Genomic DNA, 21,667 nt, shown 5'->3' on the forward strand with positions numbered 1-21,667 from the left:
AGATTTTTCTTTTATATTTCGGAATAATGTAAATCTTCAAAGGAGAAATATTCACTCATCTCTTCGGAGAAAAGATTGATTTTAATTTATAGCTGTAATCTGTGTTCTTAGTCACGTTGTTTCAACTCAATTACACGGTGAAGTATGGGAAACGCAATACTCTTTCAGGAGAGGATCGGGGTTTGGGGAGAACATCACCACATTTTTGAGAGCTTGTGTAGCCGAAAGACTCACAACAGAGAAGCTTTAGGACGTGGAGGTGCCAAAGAGAAAAGACGTGGCAGCACAGTGTGCTGTCCGTCTGTCTGCCGCCTGGGGTCCTCGTTTTCAAAACAAAAAAAATGGCGGCGCGCATGAGATGGGGTCTTCAGCAGCTTTTACGGACAAGAAATACGGCTCACTTTAGGTTTGAAATATCCCCAGCGTTGATGCATCGCACTGTAATACCTATATGATGAGTCTGTGTAAAGCATAACCCAGTATTGCGACACTCTCTGCGTTTGAGACAGAAATTAGCCTTTAGCCAGCTACATAGCTAGCTAGCAAAATACATGGGGCAAAGCTTTGTCTCCAGGCTAACTCCATCCACCTAGGTGTGGTTGGAGCTGTGGAAGAAAGTAGTTTAGTGTTATTTAGTTTGGTAGTTTTCACTGTGAAAATCACGTGGTTGCTGGCACACGGTTGCTAGCTAGTTTGGATAGTAAAACTTCACTGTTAGTGAAAAGGTTATTCCATGCATAACAACGACACCCGTTTTAAATTGTGCCTCAATAAATGAATGAGTTGAGGGGATATAAGGTGTAATGTGGTCTTTGTGCTTTAAGGTTTCCACAGCAGACCAGAAGTTCACACCACTCACTGTCCACCACCCAGAGCTTCAGAAGAGTCCAGCCTCACCTCGGGATAGGAGCTACACAATTCTCAAGTGAGAAATTCATTTGAAAACCTTACATACGTTCACTGCATTATGTTATTTCCTGAGCTGATGGTTATATAATGTCTTACAGTAAGACACCTGTCCATCCAGACTCAAGATACACCGAACCCCAGGAGCCTGAAGTTTCTTCCCGGTAAACCCGTCCTGGGAAGCGGAACGCTTGACTTTCCTTCTCCAAGCTCGGCTGGATGTTCTTCTTTAGCCAGGTTGTGTGCCAGAGTTAGTGTTGTACTTCAAACACATTTGAAGCCTTGGGAGGCACGTGTAAGCAGATTTGGGCTAGCACTAAAACAAGAAGAATTATACTGTATGCTTACTTCATAAGGTACACCGTGCTAGTACTAGGTTAGACCTCCGGAGTGTTTCAAGAAAATATCTCCCACAAAATTATACCACGAACAACTTGAACCGTTAATATAAGGCAGGATGGATCTATGGTTTCATGTTGTTTACACTAAATTCTGACCCACTATCTGAATGTCACACAAATCAAGACTCTTCAGATCCATTTTTTTTTTGGTAGTTTAGTTTATTAGTTTAGCTTTTTTTTAGTTTCCTGCAGGGCAGGTTTGAGCCAGTGTAGCCTTCCTGTCAGCTTTAAGCAGTCTGTCACTCACTGGCTATTTTCTCTCTCTCTGTTTTTTTGGGACCATTCTTTATAAACAAAAGACACGGTTGTGCAGGAAAATCCCAGCAGATAAACCAGAGGTTGCAAACTCACGGCCCACGTCACAGTACAAACACGTTGAGGGATTGGCTGTGTTAGTTCAGTGAGAGAAAACCGTATTCACTAGCAGTCAAAAACTAATGAGTACACTTACGTCTGCAAATTTATTTTATTAAATACAAACGAAATTATATCAGGAGTGCTGCCACGTGTCTGGCCAGAAAGAGAGTGTTTATTTGGTTGTTCAATGAAAGCCTTCAGTTAAGAGTGAGTGGGAAAAAAATTGATTTCACGTTTGTTATACAATATTTGAAATTTAAAAAAACAAAACAAACGACTACATTTTAGGAAATATTTGTTGTTTGTTTGTTTGTTTTTTATACTACTTGAACACTAAGGTGGCCCTCCAATGAGATGACAGTGCCAGCAGTGGCCCACAGCTCATTTGAGTTTGAGACCCGTGAGATAAACAGTTGCTGAAATATTTAAACCAACTCGTCCTGCACAGGCAACCATGCCACATTCAAAGTCATGATGTTCAATGGCATCATTCTGATGCTTGGATAGAACTTCAGCAGCTCATCTTAACTGTGTGAATATGCTAAAATAACTGCAGTTACTGCTATGTGATTGGATGTTTAGATAATTTCATAATGAACAGTTGCACAGGCGAACCAATTAAAGCGATCATGAGTGATTATGTTATTCTTATTAAGTGCCTGCTTGCAGGTGGATACGAAATATGGAAAAATGAGAGGCTGTACATTTACAATTTCAATGCATTCATGTCATGTTATTAAAAAAAGAATATCCTATGTGTCATAGGTTTGAGTGTGAGGATATCTCTTTTGCTTTTATGCTTATGGTGTTTTCAGTTCTGATCATGATGGGGTTGCTTGGCTGAATAATATGTGCAGCTGATGTGACAGATGTAGGTCCTGAAAATAACATCTTGGTCCTCAGTGGATTCACGAGGAGAGACACTGGCTTCCTTAGCACATTTAGTCTTATCCTGAGTCTGATTTGTAATCACAAAACAGACCAAAAGGACTTCATTGTTTCATGATATGTTTTTTATTTCTTACTGAACATGATAATGTGTTTCTCTCAGAGACCTCTTTGAAATTGAAGGAGTACAGAGTGTGTTCTTTGGCCCCGACTTCATTACTGTCACTAAAGTAAGTATTTAATGTCCTCTTACAGTTTGTCTTTGTAGTTATAGTCTAATCATATAATACATGAGATGTTTGTTTTCCTATCAGACAGACGAGGATGTTGAGTGGACAGACATTAAGCGTCACGCTCTGGAGGCCATTGCTAAGTTCTTTGAGAGTGGTGAGCCGATAACAATAGGAGCAGTGCACCATGAAAGCAGTGAGTGTACAGTGTGAAAACATGAAAGTTTTGACTTGAAATTGTGTAAATATTTACATGTTTTACATTTCCCTTTACTGTAGGTCATTCTGAAGATGATGATGATATTGTGTCTATCATAAAGGAGCTTCTGGACACCAGAATCAGGTAGAGATTTCTCAGTACTGTTGAGAGCTGCTTAAGTAAACCACAGTTGCACTTCAGAAAGTATTTACCCCACTGCTTGACTCACATTCACAAAAAAGATGTTATTATTGTTCTAAGAGATAGTTGTGCCGAGATAACGGTCTTAATCTCTCTGTTTCTCTGTCCTGTTCTGTACCGATTGATACGGTCGTTCTTAATCACAAGACCTACAGTGCAGGAGGATGGAGGTGATGTCATCTTTAAGGGTTTTGAGAACGGAGTAGTCAAGCTGAAGCTGGTTGGTTCCTGCACAGGGTGTCCCAGTTCTACAGTCACACTGAAAAATGGCATCCAGAACATGATGCAGTTTTATATCCCTGAAGTGGACAAAGTGGAACAGGTGATTATCAGCAGAGACGTTCTGGGATAACTTGTGTTTTTGTGTAAACTCTTCTGATATCAAGTTTGAGAAACTCTTGTTTGGATAAATAAGTCATCACATACAGAAAATTCTGCTGTCACTTTAAAGTGGACTTGTTAAGACAATTTCTGCTTCATATTTTTAGTCTTGGACTCTTCTAGAGTGGTTTTGCATTATTCATTTGTTCAAAATGATTGTTAGTGTGTCCCTTTAGAAATGAGCTGTTTTTTATTTCTCCTATTTTTCTTTCAAAAGTAGAAAACTAGTTTAAGCCTTTGCTGGTCTCATTATTTTAAATGTTAATTTGTTTGTTTCCCATTGAAAGCTACTGGAGCATAAATACTGAAATGTTAGTGCTGGCTATTAAAGAAGGGTGTTTGGTATACACAGAGTAATGCAGCTTGTTGCATGTGGGCTGTGTACAGTATCCACAGACCAGATAGAGCGTCTGTGTTGATCTACATACACATTTGCCTACAGAGGACACGTGAAGATCAGAAATCGATCATGGAACCAAGAGAAGAGCGTGGCGTGGTTTGATGAGTCGTGTTTTCCTTTAGGTCAGGCTTGATGCCACCAGGATGCACTATATGAAGAAGGCAAGCTAGCAGAGGAATTGTGATTAGGAAATATTTTAGGGAAACCCTGGGTCCATGTGGATGTTACTTTTACACGCACTCATTTGCTATACACCTTCAGAGCTCCTCTTGCCGTACAAGGTGGGGCCCACACAATATTCAGCAGGAAGTAATCATTTTACAGCTGATGGGTTTTCCAAAGCTCAGTTGAAAGCTTTGTTAGATTTAAAAAAAAATATATATCATAAAAATATCACTTTTATATAAAAATAATTTGTACATTCTCATTTTTTCCAGGTGGAAGATGAAGTGGATGAAATCAGTGCAAAGGTTTTCTCAGAAGTGGAGCGCAAATTGCAAGACGAGAAAGTTCCCCAGCCGACACAGTCATAAACCTTGTTATATACGCAGCACTGTAGTATTTCCACACATTACTGTTCTAAATCATAATACTGAGGAACAGAAAATTACCTACTATACTGTATACTGTTAAGAGTTCTGTACATACTGTATTCACCCAGTTGCCAGGTAGAGGTCATTAACTGTATGTCTGTTTACAGAAGGTTCAGTCATGTTTTTCTGTGTAAGCAGAACCCTGTAAATGGTGTGTTTTTATTTATTATAAATACTGTATATTTTGAACGTGCGTGGCATCGGTTAAGACTGTTTAGAGGGATGTTTTGATAAAATGATCCACCGGCTGCTGCCGCATAACGAATGACAAAGAATCTGCCAGTACGGTAATCTGTACATGAAATACAAAGATACTGAGGTAGGATAACAGTTTATATGTATCCTGAATTTATGTGGTCCAATGTAATTACTTCATTACATTAAAGTTCACTATTTGAAATCTGATGTTTATTGTGACCTTTAATTCGCTGGTGTTATGTCCTAGAAGAAAAAGCTACTCAGTTAGGAAAGGAAGCTTTTGTATAACATCGTCCACACGTGCACCAAAGCAAAGTGTTTTAATGCAACATGAGGGAGGAAGACAGATTTGTAAAAAATATTAAATATTCCAATATTGACAAAACTACTCGAGTTAAGTCCTTCACATTTTCCATGGTAAATCTCTTGAATTATCACTGTGAATATAGACCCTCTGGAGTGTAGCTCAAGTTAACACAGAATGATAGATGCTTGAAATCCCCAGTACATTTGGGGCAGTGTATTTAAAATATATTTTGAAGCCTTAGAAACCAAAGTTTTACAAGTGGGGGTGGATATTTCATTTACAGCTCCTATTACAAGTCATATAATCCTTAAAGCAGCCCATTTAGTGAATGGTTTATAGATAATAGAGCTTGAATGTGAAAAAAAGCATCCATCTTTTTATTGTAGCCTGAGCCAGATTCCTTAGAGTTTATGAAGCCACAGTACGAAATACTTGCCGTTAAATTTTGGAGGTCCCTGACACCCTTTGCACCCACTCTACCCTGCCTCTCTCAACCACTGTAAAATTTATATATTGTAACAGGCAGCTTGTAATCCTTTTCACAACGTGGCACAAACGTGAAAAGATATTTGATCTTTTTCAAAAAGTTTGATCACCTTAAATAACTAATAAATGTAGGAATAAAAAAGGAGAAGTTCTTTAAACAGTCGTGGTCCCCTTGTGCTATGCCATTTGAGTATGTCTCTTCCAATAATCCTTCTCATTCTTCCATCCTTAAGATGCATTTTAGGGATTGAATCATCCTAAATCATGGGCAACTAAGGCTGATTTTCCTATTTCAAGGATTGGTGCATTTGTGGTGTTCATGGTCAATATTAAGTTACATCAATGCTACTAGATACAAGCAATGTGTCAGGAAGAATATCCAGTGTAAAAATGTACTAGATCAAAAGTGAAGCCACCTGCCTCAGTGAGTCCTCGTGAATAAGGGAGGCACTGAAAGTAGCTTCATAGTATTTAAGTGCTTAAGTCAGACATGCAGCTTGTTTGAAAATGGTAGCAGAGCGGTAGGAGGTCAGGTCTAGCTAGAGGTGCTAGACCTGAAGATGCCGAGATTTTCACTGGAATTGACCTGATGAGTAGAGTTTCAGAGACAGCTGTCTGGAGAAAAACGTAGAGAAGCAAGGCTTACATGATTTGGACATTCACATAGGAGGAGGAGTGAAAATGGAGCTGAGTGGCTAGAGGAAAAGAGCATGGGTTGGTGTGATGGTGTGAAATATAATATATAATGATACCTGTATAAGCAGTTCGTTATATTTTTTGCTGTGTTTAACAACTTCTACATTTTTACCGGCTGTAAAAAAATAAAAATAAAAATAAAAAATTAGGTAGCCTAATAGCTGGATTATCTTAATTAGCCTAGATATTACATTTTAATTTTAGCCTAAGCATGTCCTAACCTTTAAAATCAGTAGTAACAGACTATTGTTCTTCTTTATATTCCTACATGAAGTAAGGAAGTGCTGGAATTACCACCACCATATGCACACGATTACAAGTAAATATTTGAACTACTCTCTCTACCGTTTGCTGGATGTGGAGCACGGATCGGGGTTTCCATTCTGCGCATGCGCGTTCTCTATCCGTAATAGACCGGTGCAGGGAGACAACGGTAAGCACTGTTGACAGTGTTTTAATGAAAATCTTTATTACCTAAATAATTATAAATATTTAATGTAAATGTAACGTGCACTCTTAAATTGCATGCAAGAGAGAGCCTGCCATCATTACGCTGTGTATTACTATGCTTTTAAAACACTGGTTATTCACTGCAAGAGCCAGTGAGCTTAATTCGGGCCTCGCTTTCGACAACAAATCTAGCACGAGGCTAATCTGGCAACAAAGCTAACGATGCGAAAATGCTACGTGTTAGCTCTATATGTGTTGCTACCGTATCTGTCGTACAGTAGCCATGCTGCATTTTAATATATTTGTAGTCAAACTGGGGACTTTTGAAAGGTACTGCCCAAGCAAAATTAACGTAGCTACAAAAGCTTGAGTCAGCTTGTTGTTACCTTCAACAATAACAACATTAGCTCACTAGACGAACGTAAACGTTAAGTAGCCTAGCTGCTCACGCTAGCATACTCTCAGTGAGTAGCTAACGTTAGCTGGACAGCCTTTGAGCCCGTTTTAGTTGCTGTGTCAGCATATGCTAATCTGAAGAGTCCTAGAGATAACTATGAGAACACGTTTTTCTCCCCTCATTAAATAATTAGTATAGTTTTCCTTTTGGATTCCCTCGTGTTACCATCATAGAAAGAGTATACTCCATATGTGAAGATTATTTTGGCAAGTGCACTCAGCTTCAACATCATCACCATGAGCTGTGAGTGATAAATGTCTTATCTGTAGACAGATGTCAGTTTTTTTTTAAAAAATATATATAGAAGGGAAACATTTGGCCTATCAGAGTTGAAATGCTTCACCGGACGTGGTTTTAGTCTTCATTTGTTGTTCTGTGCACCCTTGCTTTGTCCTTGTTATGTGTAACACGCTTTGCAAAGTAAATGGTGACATAAGTTAAAGCCAGGCCAGACTCCCTGCTTGATATTCATGCAGGCTTTTGACTGTTATACATCCACCACAAGTAACATCTACTCTTGCACACGCAGTGTGTCACACACAAACACACGCTGGTACCCCGATAGGTACTTAAAGAGTAGCTGCTGGCATTCAAGCAAGTTCAAGTTTTACCTCTAGAGTCGTGACTGTGTGATCAAATTGCTACTAATTCTCTTGACTTTTGGTTTATGTTTATAGTGACAGCATTGGCCTGGAGAAAAAAGGCTGCCCTTATTCTGAATGAGTCATGGCCCAGTTCGGGGGACAGAAAAATCCGCCGTGGGCGACTCAGTTTGCTGCCACAGCAGTGTCCCAGCCAGGCCACACAGGACAGTCTCTGGACCTCAACAGCCTGCACTGTGAGTATAGCGCAATCAGATCAAATGTCATTACCACTTTACCCGTCGGTGCAATTACACTCACATTTCACATTATACCCCACACCCCCCACAGCTCTCGGAGTGCAGCAGCCATCTCTTCTGGGAGCATCTCCTGCTGTTTACTCTCAGCAGTCAGCCTTGGCTGCAGCCTCTCTCAGCAACCAGTCTGCTGCAAACTATCAGCTCTCTCAGCAAACTGCTGCTTTGCAACAGCAAGCTGCAGCAGCCGCTGCAGCAGCATTACAGCAGGTCAGTCACAACAGAGTAATGCTAAGTATAGTAAGACATCTGTGTGTCTTTTCCCTGGTCACATTTGACGCTCTTTGCTACTGCCCCCCTTTTGTTTTTTTTAAATGTCCATAGTCTCAAATCAATACAGCGCTTCAGCAGTATCAACAACAACAGCAGCAGCAACAACAGCAGCAGCAGCAGCAGCAGCAACAACAGCAGCAACCTCCCCAACAACCCCCCCAGCAGCAGCTGTACAATGTACCTCATCAGGTATCTCACCGGCCTTTACTTTTCTTTGTGTCACACCTTATTTCCTTACCTTGGAAAATATCCTTTTTAGTTTAGAATCTTATTGACATTTTGCTTTAAATTTAGATTTCGCTGATTGTTTTATATATCATCACCCTATGATGTGTTACAGTAGACAGAAGGGTTGTTTCGAAACTGACCATAAGTTGGCTAAATCTTAAAGTTTTGTAAGATCATTTTGAAATCTTCAAAATTAACATAAAATCCATTTCTGCTATTTTTTTTAGTCATTTTTCAATTTTCTCCCAAGACAATGTAATGTAAATATGTAAATAAGCTAATTGTAATTTGATACGGCTGCACAGCATGTTTACATCTTACGTATTATTTATGTTGTAAGAATCTGTTAGTGAACAGCTGTTGGGTGCGTTATGACAGCACAAAATGTGTCTTTGATTTGGGTGTAAATATGTTGTTTCATTTCAACAAAAAGTTCACCTTTTTTCTCTTCTTACTTCAGCTTCCACAGCCTCAGCAGGCACTCATTTCTCAGGTAATGTGTTTACAAAAACATACCACAAACTCAAGCCCTACATAGACATCGAGATCTGTCCTATCTGTCCTATCTGTTTACATATTAGCTGGCAATTCTGCTTGGTTGTGGACACAGACAAGGGCAGCTGCTGCAGACGAGGTGCAGCAGCTGCACCCTGTCTGCTCTCATACTGTCACACTTTTTCAAGTACTACAGTTTTTTTGTGGACGTTTGCACAGAGCATTTGAATAATCAAACTATCATTTAGGTTGAATTCTTTTGTAGATGACCATATCGACGCAGATTTCCTTATTATTTTTTAGGTTCTTCTTCTTAAAGCTTTGTGTTTAATGCATATAGAGGAGAAATAGCAAAGTTAGCTATCAAGCGATCTCCCTTGAGATCATGGTAGTTTTTAGATATACCACTAAAGTGTGATTGTAGTGTTTTGATTCTTCTTTCTTTTCCAAACCCTCAGCCCCCTGTCGCCCTGCCCACGAGCCTGAGCCTGTCTAACCCACAGCAGACAGCCCAAATTACTGTGTCTTATCCCACACCACGTTCAAGCCACCAACAGCAGACGCAGCCTCAGAAGCAGCGAGTCTTCACCGGTGTCGTCAATAAGCTGCATGACACGTTTGGCTTTGTAGATGAAGATGTCTTCTTTCAGTTAAGGTGAAAAAGGGTGGTCCTAACATCGCTCATATTCTGTCACTTGGTGGTTTAATAAAATTAACACTTTCATTAGAAGTTTTTCATTGTATAAATTGCACATACAATCCCTTTTCTTGCACCATTGTTAACCTGCAGTGGACCTTATTAATCACCCATAACTTAAAGAGCTACAAGTTTGCTTCTGTGAATCTGAAAATGATGCAGCATTACAAACAGATTTTCTTATGTGTTTTTGTATATATTTGTATTTCATAGTGCTGTGAAGGGGAAGACTCCCCAGGTGGGTGACAGGGTCCTAGTGGAAGCTGTGTACAACCCGAATATGCCGTTCAAGTGGAACGCCCAGCGCATCCAGACTTTACCTCAACTAGCAAATCAGTCGGTGAGAATATTCAAAGGTTGCATTTTGGAGCACAGCATTACAGTTTGTGGCTTTGTATTGTATTGAAATGCGTACTTTCAGCTTTGATTTAAGGAGTTTCACAAACACATTGCATTTCAAATGTAGAGGTATTTATACAGTCCCCGATTCTCAGAATGAGGAACTTTGCTTTTTTGATATTATAATCACAATTTTATCAGCACCAGTGTTTTCATGGTGTTCATTATAAAGTTAAGCACACAAACTTTACTGGTTTTAGTGTTTAAGTTCTTATTTACTGTAATAAAAATCATGTTCTCAGCAAACATGTTCTCATCTGAAACTGGTGGGGTTACTTTTTTCCAACTATAGAAAATGTGCTCAGACTTTCTAGGGTCTTGCTATAACTGTTTATTTATTTTATTTGTCCTTTTCAAAAAAAATCTTAGTCCTGTTCTTTCTTTTTTTAACTGTTGTGTTTTCAATCCCTCCTAGCATCAGCAGCAGCCTCAGCCTTTACCTCAAGCTTCCCCACAACTCGGCAGCCTTTACAATGAGCCAGGGATGCAGCTGCGCTACTCGGACATGCACTCCGCTGCGGACAACAGACAAAATGTAACCCCCTAGATGTGAATCACAGACTTTTTGTGTTCCTTCTCTCGGCTTGTTTTTTCATTTTTGTTTTCCTTTTTTTATTGTGGATTTGTTTTTCTCCTACTCCACCTTCATGAGCCCAGATTTAGTCTCAGCTCTATTTTTTACTTTGAAAGTGGTGAGCAAAATGCCAAACCTGGCTGCTCACTAAGTATATTAAACGTCTTTACAAATACGCTTCTTGATGACAAATATTATTATATTAATCATTGTCTTTTAAAGTGAGAAAGCATTATGATTTTCTGACAGTATAAAGCTGTACATCAGAGATATCTCTTAAACTGACATGTTTTGTTAGTAAACGGGGCCTCGTAGTATTTTTCTTATCAAAAGGTTTTTGCTTTTAACAAGTCAGAACCTGCCGTACTACTTTTGGCAGGTTAACTGAAATAACTCTGTGAGATCAAAGCTGCACATCAGCTTTCCTTTGATTAGGACAACCTTTGAGGAAACCCCTGTTGAGATTTCTACAAGTCTTTCATTTAAACATATTCAGACCTTCTTCGATCTTCTTTCTTCCAAGATCATAATTGTTGCACAGCTGGCATGTTATTGATTGTTTCAGGTCTGCATTTAAAGATTTATTAACCTCCATTTTTCCTTTGTTACTTTTTATCCAGAACCAGCCTCAAGCTTCCAGCATGATGAAGGCAGCCCCCACCATGCTGCAGTCACTACCTCCCCCGACCACATTCAGTGTTCCAGCCCAGGCTCCCCCTCCGTCTCTTCTGCAGGCACAGCTGTCTGCTGCTTCTCTTGCCCCTCTTCTCCAAAACCCTCCTCAGCCTCTGCTGCCACAGCCTCCGCCCAAAGGTACAGTACTTGTCAGTGGCATTTATCTAGCGTTTGCTTGTAAAGCACTCTGAACAACTAGTAATGATGAGTGTTATTTTTGCTGCTGTTTTGGTACAACGTTTGAACACAGAATAGTATGTGTAGTAAGCAAGTGCATTATTCTCGTCATTGCTAGAAGTGTTTCCCGGGGGTCTCCTCCAGCCTCCAGTGAGAATGATGGCACAGCCGCAGCCTGTCCGAAGAATTGAGCCGCCGCCTCGTTTCCCCACTCGCAGTGATCGAGGCCCTGAGCTCATCCTCAGAACTAAAGAAGAACGCAGGTGAGATGGCAGTTACCATATAATTACTACATCATACACCTGTTTCACATCCATTTCATCCTCCTGTTCATTAGAAGTCATGAGTCATTACGTTTTTTAAAAATTGATTCTTTAACAGAGACAGAGACCGTGAGCGCAGGCGATCAAGAGAACGGTCACCCACACGCAAACGCTCCAGAGACCGTTCACCGCGACGTGACCGCTCCCCAAGACGGCCTCGCAGAGTTGTACCTCGCTACACTGTCCAGTTTTCCAAGTTCAGCTTAGATGGGTATGTATATTATTTCCTTTGTTAAAAACACATCATCATAGATATGCCACACTTTAGTATAATACTGTACAGCAGGATGTGGCGCCCCAGTTTGAAATCTGAGAGTCCTCCTTGTGTTCTGCAGCTCGAGCTGTGACATGATGGAGCTGAGGAGGCGCTACCAGAGCCTCTATATTCCCAGCGACTTCTTTGATGCTGTCTTCACCTGGGTGGATGCCTTCCCTTTTACGCGACCCTTCCAATTTAGTAACGCTTGTAACTTCCACATTTTGCACAAAGAGGTGGATCCTCTAGTCAAGAACACGGCTGTGCTGGACCCTCCTGACGCCAACCACACCTACAGTGCTAAGGTATGACTGCCAGTGCTAAATAAGTTGCACCATTAGAAGTAATATTAAATTTTTTTTCACACAGCTCTTTCAAATAATAAACTTAAAAGTAATCAGCTTTAACTGCAGTGTGTCTATCATAGCACTGCAGCATTAAAATAAAAGTAAATCAGAAAATGATAGGATTGTATATAGTTGTCATGTTTGAGCTGTGCTTACAGAGGTATATAAACCTACAGCCAAAAAGGCTTCATATACCATTCATTATGGTAAAGCTGGGAATGTTACATGGCAGTTAGAGGTGTGCAAGCCATCACCCACAGCTTTTCAACTAATCCTTTACTGTGACTGTTAACCCTCTATAGTAGGAAATGTTATGTTTGTACTTGTATTATCTTTGTATCCCTCTGACACAGTGTAAAGAGTGTGAATAGTAACAGCTGCCATCATAAGAGCCTCCCAATGAAGACGTGTATTGTCATAGGAACGCGTTAGTGAGACAAAGCAGTGATGAAGAGGCATAATTACTGACTGAACTCTGACATTTTATACAGAGGGAATGCAGACCATATATTGTGTAAAACATGGCATTTGACTTGAATAACATAGTAAGGATTATAACTTTAATGTGGCCTCTTCCATTTTTCAGGTGATGCTGCTGGCTAACCCCAGTATAGAGGAGCTCTATCATAAGTCCTGTGCTCTGGCAGAGGACCCACAGGAAGTCAGAGACTCCTTCCAGCATCCTGCTAGACTGATTAAGGTATGTCAAACCCTTTAGAATGCACAGGAGCTGACAATGATGTAGTAATCCTATTCCATTGCTGAATACTCAGTGTGGAAAACTCTAAACTGATGTCGGCTCCCTTGTGTTAATTTACCTATGGTGTGTTATTTTTTTCACCTTTCCTTGAAAGCTATTTCTAATGCTGTATAGTACAAACAACAGTAAGATCAGAGAGAGATTTTTATTGTCAGAGCTCACTTTGCAGTGACAAATAGAGTTGACAGTAAGTTTCTTTTCCTGCTCCAAGTCTGCCTTGATGGCATTTCAGTGTGCCACCAAGAACCAACAGGCTGCTTCAGTGGGAAAATTACACTGGTAGCTACATTTTTTGGGGGGGGATCATCAGCATCAGAATTCCTACAAAGCTTGTAGAACTGCAGTCATGCACACCGGCCGCCATCTCTGCAGAACAGTGACACTGACAGCTTGTTGGGTTTGCATCTGATAACATAGTTGCTATTGTGGGCCAGTAATATTAAAAGATTAATAGAGCAGTCCTAACCTGAATGTCGCTCACTGTATGAATGACAAATTCAAGCTATGATGCTGTAAAACGGGGGTTGCATCTTCTTATGTCTTTAGATTTGCAGAGGTGTGTGTGTGCGTGTGTGTGTGTGTGCGTGTGCGTGTGTGAGAGAAAGGGGGCGACCTGCAGGGGCAATTAATTCTGGCATTTATATTTCTGTGTTATGTTTGAAGCATCCTCTGTGTCTGCAAGAGGAAAGGTCAGAAAATGAGAATATTGCACAAATTTATTAGATGTGTGATTATTTGCACATACTGCTGATGCTTTTCTGACTTTGTCTCTATTCTCTTTGCTCTTTTCACTCTCTGCACCCTTGTTTCCCATATTCCCATTCCCCATTTCCATCTAACCTGTACTCTGTGGCTCTCCTTTGCACCTGTCTTTTTCTCCTTCAGTTTTTGGTGGGCATGAGAGGTAAAGATGAGGCCATGGCCATTGGTGGTCACTGGTCTCCATCTCTGGATGGAGCGGACCCAGAGAAGGATCCATCAGTCCTTATTAAGACAGCGATACGCTGTTGCAAGGCCCTCACAGGCATAGACCTTAGTCTGTGCACTCAGTGGTAAGCTCCGCTACTCTCATCAGTATTTATTGTTCTCACTGGTTGTGTTATAATTCTTAACTTTGTAACTAAAATCCTAAATTATCTGTAATGTACTGCATCTTTATGCTACCTCGATACTAAATCTTTCCTGGACATGTAGAGTGGGGTGTTCTGTTTTGTTTTAATTTTTGTTATATTAATGATTATTGTGCTGTTAATTTGCAATCTATTATTTATTATTATAATTTTTTGTGTTGTGTAATGTTGGTTTTTTTGGCCTTTTGTGTGTTGTAGTCTTGGCTCTCTCTTTCTGTCACACACTCTTATTCATATACACACATTTCATTGTGATGAAAAACCAAACGCATGGACTTGGTGGCTGGAAGCAGTAGCCTGGACCAGAAGACACTGCCATTACTTTTTGTTTTTCTTTTCTTTTTCTATTCTCTCTGTTAAATATCTTATATATTTAACTGGCTTTCACTGTCCTGTTGATTCTGTCTCTCTTCACACAACCCTAATGTAGTACGTCAAGTGCATCCTAGGGCAAATGCAGAGTACTCATCCATAATTGGCTGAAGCTATAATGGGGATGAATTTGGGGGTGTGATTATTAATTTTTTTTTATTTTTTATTTTCCTGTGATTGTCTGTCAACTTTTTCAAAATGGCTGCCGTAACCTGTGCCAACAGTTGGAGAGCTGCAGACTGGGTCCATTTGTCTATGCTGTGTGTTGTGTGGGAGAAGGGTCACTGTAATGACCTCTACGATCATTGAGTGACCTGATGGGAGGGAGTAGCTGTAGAAGGCTCGCCCAATAGCAAGGCTTGCCTTTTATACTGTGCCCTGACCAGAATGTTTCTTTCCAATGCACCTTCTTCCTTTGCGACAGGTATCGTTTTGCAGAGATTCGCTATCATCGGCCAGAGGAGACACACAAGGGGCGGACAGTCCCTGCTCATGTGGAGACAGTGGTTTTGTTTCTTCCGGATGTTTGGCATTGTCTTCCTACCCGCTCAGAGTGGGAGGTGCTGTCACGGCGACTCCGGGAGCAGCTGGCTGAGAAGCTGTCGGCCGAGCGAAAGGAGGCGGATGGAGAACAGGCACTGAACCGCTAATCCCTCTCTTCTCATTTCCGCTTCTCACAGGAAGGCACAGGACTTACAAAAAACAAACAAAAAACAAAAAAACCCAGATACACACAAAACACGAAGCACACCTCACCTTGCACGCACACAGATACGAACCCAGGCATATTACTGCTCCACCAAACCTCACCTAGGCTTCTTCTGTTTATTCCTCCACCTGTCCCCTTTTCCTCTGCTCCAACTCCTCCATTCCTCCATCAGCACTCCCACCTTCCCTCACATCCAGCAGACACACACAGTGGAAGCAGTGAGACTAGGTTGTGTTGTGTAGGCCCCTGTCGCAAATGGTAAAACAGCTTCCAGTTGCTTAAACACCACGAAACTGGGTGCTAATCTGGTTCAGTAATTTATGTTAATGTTGGCATTTGTTTTGCATTATTATAAAAAGGTATCTGCTTGCAGATTGATTGAGAATGAGTCTAAATTTGAACCAGTGATCAATTTTTAACACTGGGACCCATCATTTGCAAACGTACTGGAATCTGTGGAGTCAGTTGCGCTCACATAATGTGTTTGTTGTAGAAAAATGTGTATTTCTATATGATTTTTCACATCAATTTGATATCGTCTGACTTCGAAAAGAGAACCTCCCCCAAGTCCTGCTTCTTGTCTGTTCTTGTTGTTGGATTCTACACTTTCATTTGGACTATATGTAGAATTTGGTTTTTCCAGGGCAGTTGGTTGGACAGAAGGACACATGGCTCCTATCTGACGTAGGTGTATAAAACCCATAAATGGCAATACCCCAGTCATAGAGCATGGTAGGGCCACCCTATCCTCACTCCGTTTGGAGGCCAGCTTCATTCACCTGATGTACCTACACACCTTTTGGACACACCTCTCATTGATTTTTACCTTTTTTGTGTTCCACAGATTGATTGATTGGCAGCTGGGGGGGAGCATTTCTGTTGTTTTTTTTATTTATTTAATTTAATTTATTTTTTATAAGAGCTAGAGAGCTTCCCTGTGTACGCTTCAGTAGCAGTGGACTTAAACACAGTCGAGAGCTCACTAGGACAAGAGAATGAAAGACAAATGAGGCCTTGCTTCTTGCACGGATCAACTTTAAAGCTCACTAGGACCATGAGTGCTATGCTGACTGTTTGTTATCCCACCTCTTTCTCTCCCTCTGCCTGTCTCTATCTTAATGATTTCTTGTCAAGGAGGAAGAGGAGAAGGATGACGATGATTCGAAGGACGTTAGTACTCCCACTCACTGGGCTAAACTTGACCCGAAGTCAATGAAGGTGCGTAAAGCTGGTGCAGGTATGAGTAGAGACCAGGACAAGCCAAATGTTCAACTTGCTTTTTCATGTCTGTTTTCTCCACTTGTAGGTAAATGACCTGCGCAAGGAGCTCGATTGTCGCTCTCTAAGCTCTAAGGGGTTAAAGTCACAGCTGATTGCTCGCCTCACCAAACAGCTAAAGGTGGAGGAGCAGGTGGAGGAGTCCAAGGAGCCCGAGAAAGTAGAGACCAAGGATGTGGAGGAAGAGGAGCCAACACGCACTGAGGATGACAGAGAGGTACAGATAAATGTCATCCTTTCTTGTTAAGCCTTCTGTATATAAGAAAATCTTTTCTGTAATTAAGGTTAACTTTAAATTCCACCTCATGGATACTTTTGTTTGCCAGGAGGAGGAAAAGAAGAGGCAGGAGGAGCTTGAGCGCCAGCGGAGAGAAAGGCGCTACATCCTTCCTGATGAGCCTACCATCCTTGTATACCCGAACTGGGCAGCCAAGAACGGCAAATTTGACTGCAGTGTCATGTCCCTGAGTGTGCTCCTGGACTACAGACTAGAAGACAACAAGGAGCACTCATTTGAGGTGAGAATTAATGCTCTGGGGTTTGTTACAAAGACCTGCAAACACACACATGAAGTGTGACTGATTGCTTTCTTACAGGTTTTTAATATACTGTCTTCTTTCTGTACAGGTTTCTCTGTTTGCTGAGCTTTTTAATGAGATGCTGCAGAGAGATTTTGGTTACCGCATATATAAAGCCCTTGCTGCGCTTCCTACCAAGGACGAGAAGAAGGAGAAGAAAGCCAAAAAAGAGGCAGAAAAGAAAGAGGCTGAAAAGCGTGAAATGAAGAAGGAGAAAGAAGAAGAGAATGAAGAACCGACAGCAAAGAAGACCAAAGAAGATGAGGAAGAGAAGAAAAAGGTTTCTGCAGCCTTTCAGGTTTTCACTCTGTTTGTCTGATAAATGTGAGGTTTTATGTCATTGTGTAACTTTTTTTTTTTAATCAGTCTGAAGAAAAGACGGTGAAAAAGGAGGAGTCTCGAGATGAGGAGGAGAATGAAGATGATGGCAGCACAGCCAATGCTGAAGAATATGATCCCATGGAGGCTGAAGATGCAGATGATGATGAGGATGATGGTACTGCACTCTTCTTCTTATTTAAATGAATGATTTGGAACTGTGTACTATTTGGGATATTTTCTTTTCACAAAGACACAAAATGGTTTTAAGAAATAATATTTCTGATTGTTTATTAGACAAAGATGATGACGACTCCACTGACAGAGACAGAAAAGACCGCAAAGATGACCGAAAATCATCGAAAGAGAGGTCCTCCAAAGATAAGGTTGGCTGTATGTTGTTATGGACACATTGGTGAGGTATAGATGTTGTCCAGAAAGTTGTTTTTTTAATGAATGTGTTTGTCGTTACACTAGGAGAGGAAGCAGATGATCACACACAACAGGGAGTTGCTGATGGCGTTTGTCTACTTCGATCAGAGCCACTGTGGCTATTTACTTGAGAGAGACCTGGAGGAGATCTTGTACACACTGGGACTGCATCTCTCTCGTGCTCAGGTGAAAACACAAGCACATGGTCTTTCTGGTTCTCTGATTCTTACCCTGTTAGATGTTCTTTTTCACTTTGCTTTAAGACACGTACCGTCAGCCTTACAGCTCAGTAAATCCGTCTTGTTGATTTCTGTTTTCAGATAAAGAAGCTTTTGAACAAACCTGTCGTCAGAGAATCGTGTTACTACCGAAAACTGACAGACAGGGGAAAAGATGAACCCATTCCTTCTTTCAATGAAGCCCAGATTGAAAATCTCACAGGTAAGCCTGAAGATATTTCTATTAGTGTTTCCTTTAATTTTCCATAAGTTTCATTTAAGCAGGATGGAGCGACAGATGCCAAATGACTTTATTTTTATCACATTTCCTTCCTTAAGGTAACCGAGGACTGCTTCCTGCTTCTAAAACTCGTGCTCAGTCAGAGGCCAGCGAGTCTGGTAACCTGATCGTGTATAACGGAGCTATGGTTGACATCGGCAGCATGATGCAGAAGCTAGAGAAGAGTGAGAAGGCGAGAGAGGAAATAGAGCAGAAGCTTATGTTGCAGGATGCTAAAATGGGTACGTTTTGGATTGCATTATATGTCCTAAACTGCAAGCTACACTCTGTGTCAGTAGTCCCCCGGGACAATGATCTGGCTCAATTTGAGCGTTGCTACAGAGAAGCTCAGTCTCACTTCATTCTCCGGACCCTCCTTCTGTGATGTCTGGTGAAACGTGAACTGGCACATTGTATGTTGGATGGCAAAGAGGAGTCTGCAAAACTGAGTTTATTGTAAATTCAAAATGGAAACTGTGGAAATTCGTTAAAAGTTTGACTGTAACATAAACACAAACACAGAGTCTTCAAAGAAAAGGAAGGCGGTTGTAGGACTGAACCTTGTTATCCTAGCAGAGAACAGACAGATTTACATGGCTTCACTACGGTATATGTGCAGGAGTGTAAACAAGTTAGAGAATATGTAACATATTATTAACCTACAGGAGAAGAGTCGTCCTACTGCCCTTACCACATGTTTGTGAATGTTTGATGTTGGCATTTATAGACGCTGATGTTTACTGCCAGTCCACAATGTCCACGACTGAGCTGTTTCTTTGCTGTTGTGAGGATACCGCCACATGGATGCTCATGATTACACTGACACGGAAGAAATACTAAAACACAGGCATTCATAAAACATTAAGAGAGGTTACTGACCAGCTGTGCACATATTGTATAACAATCGTTTGTTAATCACAAACTGACAGCACAGACCTTTGGTGACAAAGGTCTGTGCTGGTGCTGGTGGACTAACTTGAGAGGCAGTTAAATGTAGTGTATAGTTACGATGATTGGACGTTTTATTAGGTACACCTTGCTAATGTTAGGTTACATTCCTTGGTTGTAAGGAGTTGTTTTGGTGTGTGAAAGTCCCAGTATATCAGCACTTTCTGAAATACTTCTGCAGGTCATCTTGACCTTGTTGCTAACATGTGACTGGCTGATTAGATATTTGTGTTAATGAGCAGTTGGACAGGTGTACCTAATAAAGTGGCTAGTTTTTACAGAGTTCAGTGGGATACGCTGCTGTTTCCAGTTCCGATTTCATGTTTTACTGTGACCAGCGTTTGCCCCTGCTCTCTCTGTGATCCTGACTTGGTGTTGATTCTTTATCGCAGACGAAGATGCAAAGGTTAAAGCTCAGTTGGAGCAAGCCAACAAATCTTTGTCGAGGGAGCTGGAGGAGGTGAAAAGCACTCTGAGCCAAACCGAGCAGACTCTGAAGACCGTGGAGGAAGAGAAGAAAGTCTACCGCGAGATCCTGAGCAAATCAGCAAACTCACTGATGTCCACTGTGAAAGGAGTTCTGGAAGTGCTGAAGAAGGTGCAGCACATTTAAAATGTTTACCTCGATGGAGGAAATGAGCTCATATTCACTTACTGCTTTTTCCTTTTCAGGATCAGGACATGGACGAGCCTGGCAGCGAAGTCGCCGCTGATCACAGTCGGACATCCCAGACGAACGGCGCAGATGATTAAGTGACATATTTCAAAGGAGTGAAGCTAATCAGTACTGATTATCTTAAACTGTAAATATCCACTACACAAGAGTAATTTGACTGTGTTATATTTGAACCTGTTGTCTCCCAAGTACGTTTAATTTAATGAATTAGTTCCCTTGTAATAATTTGACCTCCTCCTCTGTTTCTGAGGAGTTACTTTTCTTATTTAGAGTAATTTTAACGATGACAAAGCTTTGAAGCGCTTATTTTCAAAGTGAGTTCAGTTGCTAGCATCTTTTTGCCATCGCGTTTGCTTTGTTAAGGCCGCTGAAGTGCCACTCTGTAGGTTTAAATGCAGGCGTGTGTGTGAGTTGTACTTGAGTTTTGTTTTTTGGTTTTTTTCTAATGAGCAATAATGAGGCTATTTATGTGCGAGAGTATTCATAAAATATTTAAAAGAAGCTAATTTTGGATGGAAGGAAGTGTTGGAGTGTTCCCCTGTGCTTCAGACAGAACCACTTCCTTAACCAGCCCCTTTTTATTTCTCACAGCTCTGCTGGGTTTGTAGTCCTTTTCTTCGGCTGGTTTAACGGGTTTCTGCAGGATTTTTTTCCCCCACACACGGCTATGCATGGTTCCTGCCTTTCCTGGACTTTTTTTTTTCTGTCTCACTGTATCCACCAACTTCTGCGCTGCCACTTTCATGTTTTACTGTGACCAGCGTTTGTCGTGTTTTCTGCTAAAGGAAACTAACACATGAACCAAAAGTTAAGCTTAATGAATGTGTGTTCTGCTGAAGGAATGAACACTTGAGATCCATCTCTAAATTGTTTGCGTTGGTTTGGGTTCTTAACAAGAGGCACAGTTGCGTTTAAATGTGCTCCAAAGCAGGTGATTTTATTTTTATATTGAAAATGCGCTCTATTGATGTCTTGTGCAAGAGTAAAGTGGTCCATTTTAACACTACAGTGTGTCTGCATTTCTTTTTCCACACTGTTTGTGTGTCACAGCAGGTATTTTGACTTGTCTATATAGAAAAAAATGTTATTTATTTACAAAGATAAAAGCACACTGAAAAAGATGAAAACTAAATAGAGCAGCTGCTGTGTGGGTTGCAGTGTTACACTGCTGACCAGCAGATGGCAGCAGAGTTGTAGCTACTGGACACCAGTCTACTGACTCGGTTGAACTTTTGATTGATTTGAAGGATTAAACCAGGTTTAGTCCAACTCGTAGATTAGTTAGATACATGTTAGACAACTTTGTGAGCATTTTTAAGACATAAAATTAAATACATCCATACCAGCGGTGCAGTTTTAACAATCTGTGGTACTCCCGTTGACTGCAGTTCCCTAACAACAAAAGATAGAGGGAAAAAAATGACTCATAATTTAGAAAATAACTATTTTATGAAATCCACATCATTATCTATAAGA

The 21,667-nt window shown here is 40.8% G+C and overlaps 2 protein-coding genes and 1 non-coding gene across 3 annotated transcripts; all 3 read left to right on the forward strand.

The window, feature by feature from the left end:
* The first annotated feature begins 118 nt into the window (after nucleotides 1–118).
* On the forward strand, nucleotides 119–4,961 carry zgc:110319 (uncharacterized protein LOC796111 homolog). Its single transcript, XM_031735160.2, has 8 exons — nucleotides 119–406; nucleotides 825–925; nucleotides 1,008–1,143; nucleotides 2,716–2,782; nucleotides 2,867–2,978; nucleotides 3,062–3,125; nucleotides 3,330–3,504; nucleotides 4,401–4,961. Exons 1-8 carry the CDS (start codon nucleotides 342–344, stop codon nucleotides 4,494–4,496), a joined length of 816 nt encoding a protein of 271 aa, XP_031591020.2. The 5' UTR covers nucleotides 119–341; the 3' UTR covers nucleotides 4,497–4,961.
* Nucleotides 4,962–6,601: 1,640 nt separating this feature from the next.
* ccar1 (cell division cycle and apoptosis regulator 1) lies at nucleotides 6,602–21,197 on the forward strand. The gene is made up of 26 exons (XM_031735159.2): nucleotides 6,602–6,676; nucleotides 7,828–7,988; nucleotides 8,083–8,258; nucleotides 8,373–8,510; nucleotides 9,010–9,042; nucleotides 9,503–9,699; nucleotides 9,955–10,081; nucleotides 10,556–10,675; nucleotides 11,335–11,527; nucleotides 11,685–11,829; nucleotides 11,948–12,100; nucleotides 12,225–12,450; nucleotides 13,079–13,192; nucleotides 14,138–14,304; nucleotides 15,179–15,389; nucleotides 16,598–16,681; nucleotides 16,770–16,958; nucleotides 17,068–17,259; nucleotides 17,369–17,599; nucleotides 17,686–17,815; nucleotides 17,935–18,023; nucleotides 18,115–18,255; nucleotides 18,390–18,510; nucleotides 18,627–18,809; nucleotides 19,908–20,113; nucleotides 20,188–21,197. Exons 2-26 carry the CDS (start codon nucleotides 7,877–7,879, stop codon nucleotides 20,266–20,268), a joined length of 3,759 nt encoding a protein of 1,252 aa, XP_031591019.2. The 5' UTR covers nucleotides 6,602–6,676; nucleotides 7,828–7,876; the 3' UTR covers nucleotides 20,269–21,197.
* Nucleotides 13,225–13,289, forward strand: LOC116316646. The gene has a single exon (XR_004199168.1). It is a non-coding gene; the product is annotated as a small nucleolar RNA SNORD98 (small nucleolar RNA).
* Nucleotides 21,198–21,667: the final 470 nt, after the last annotated feature.

The sequence above is a fragment of the Oreochromis aureus genome, linkage group 13 (assembly GCF_013358895.1).
Source record: "Oreochromis aureus strain Israel breed Guangdong linkage group 13, ZZ_aureus, whole genome shotgun sequence".
NCBI classification, from domain to species: domain Eukaryota; kingdom Metazoa; phylum Chordata; class Actinopteri; order Cichliformes; family Cichlidae; genus Oreochromis; species Oreochromis aureus.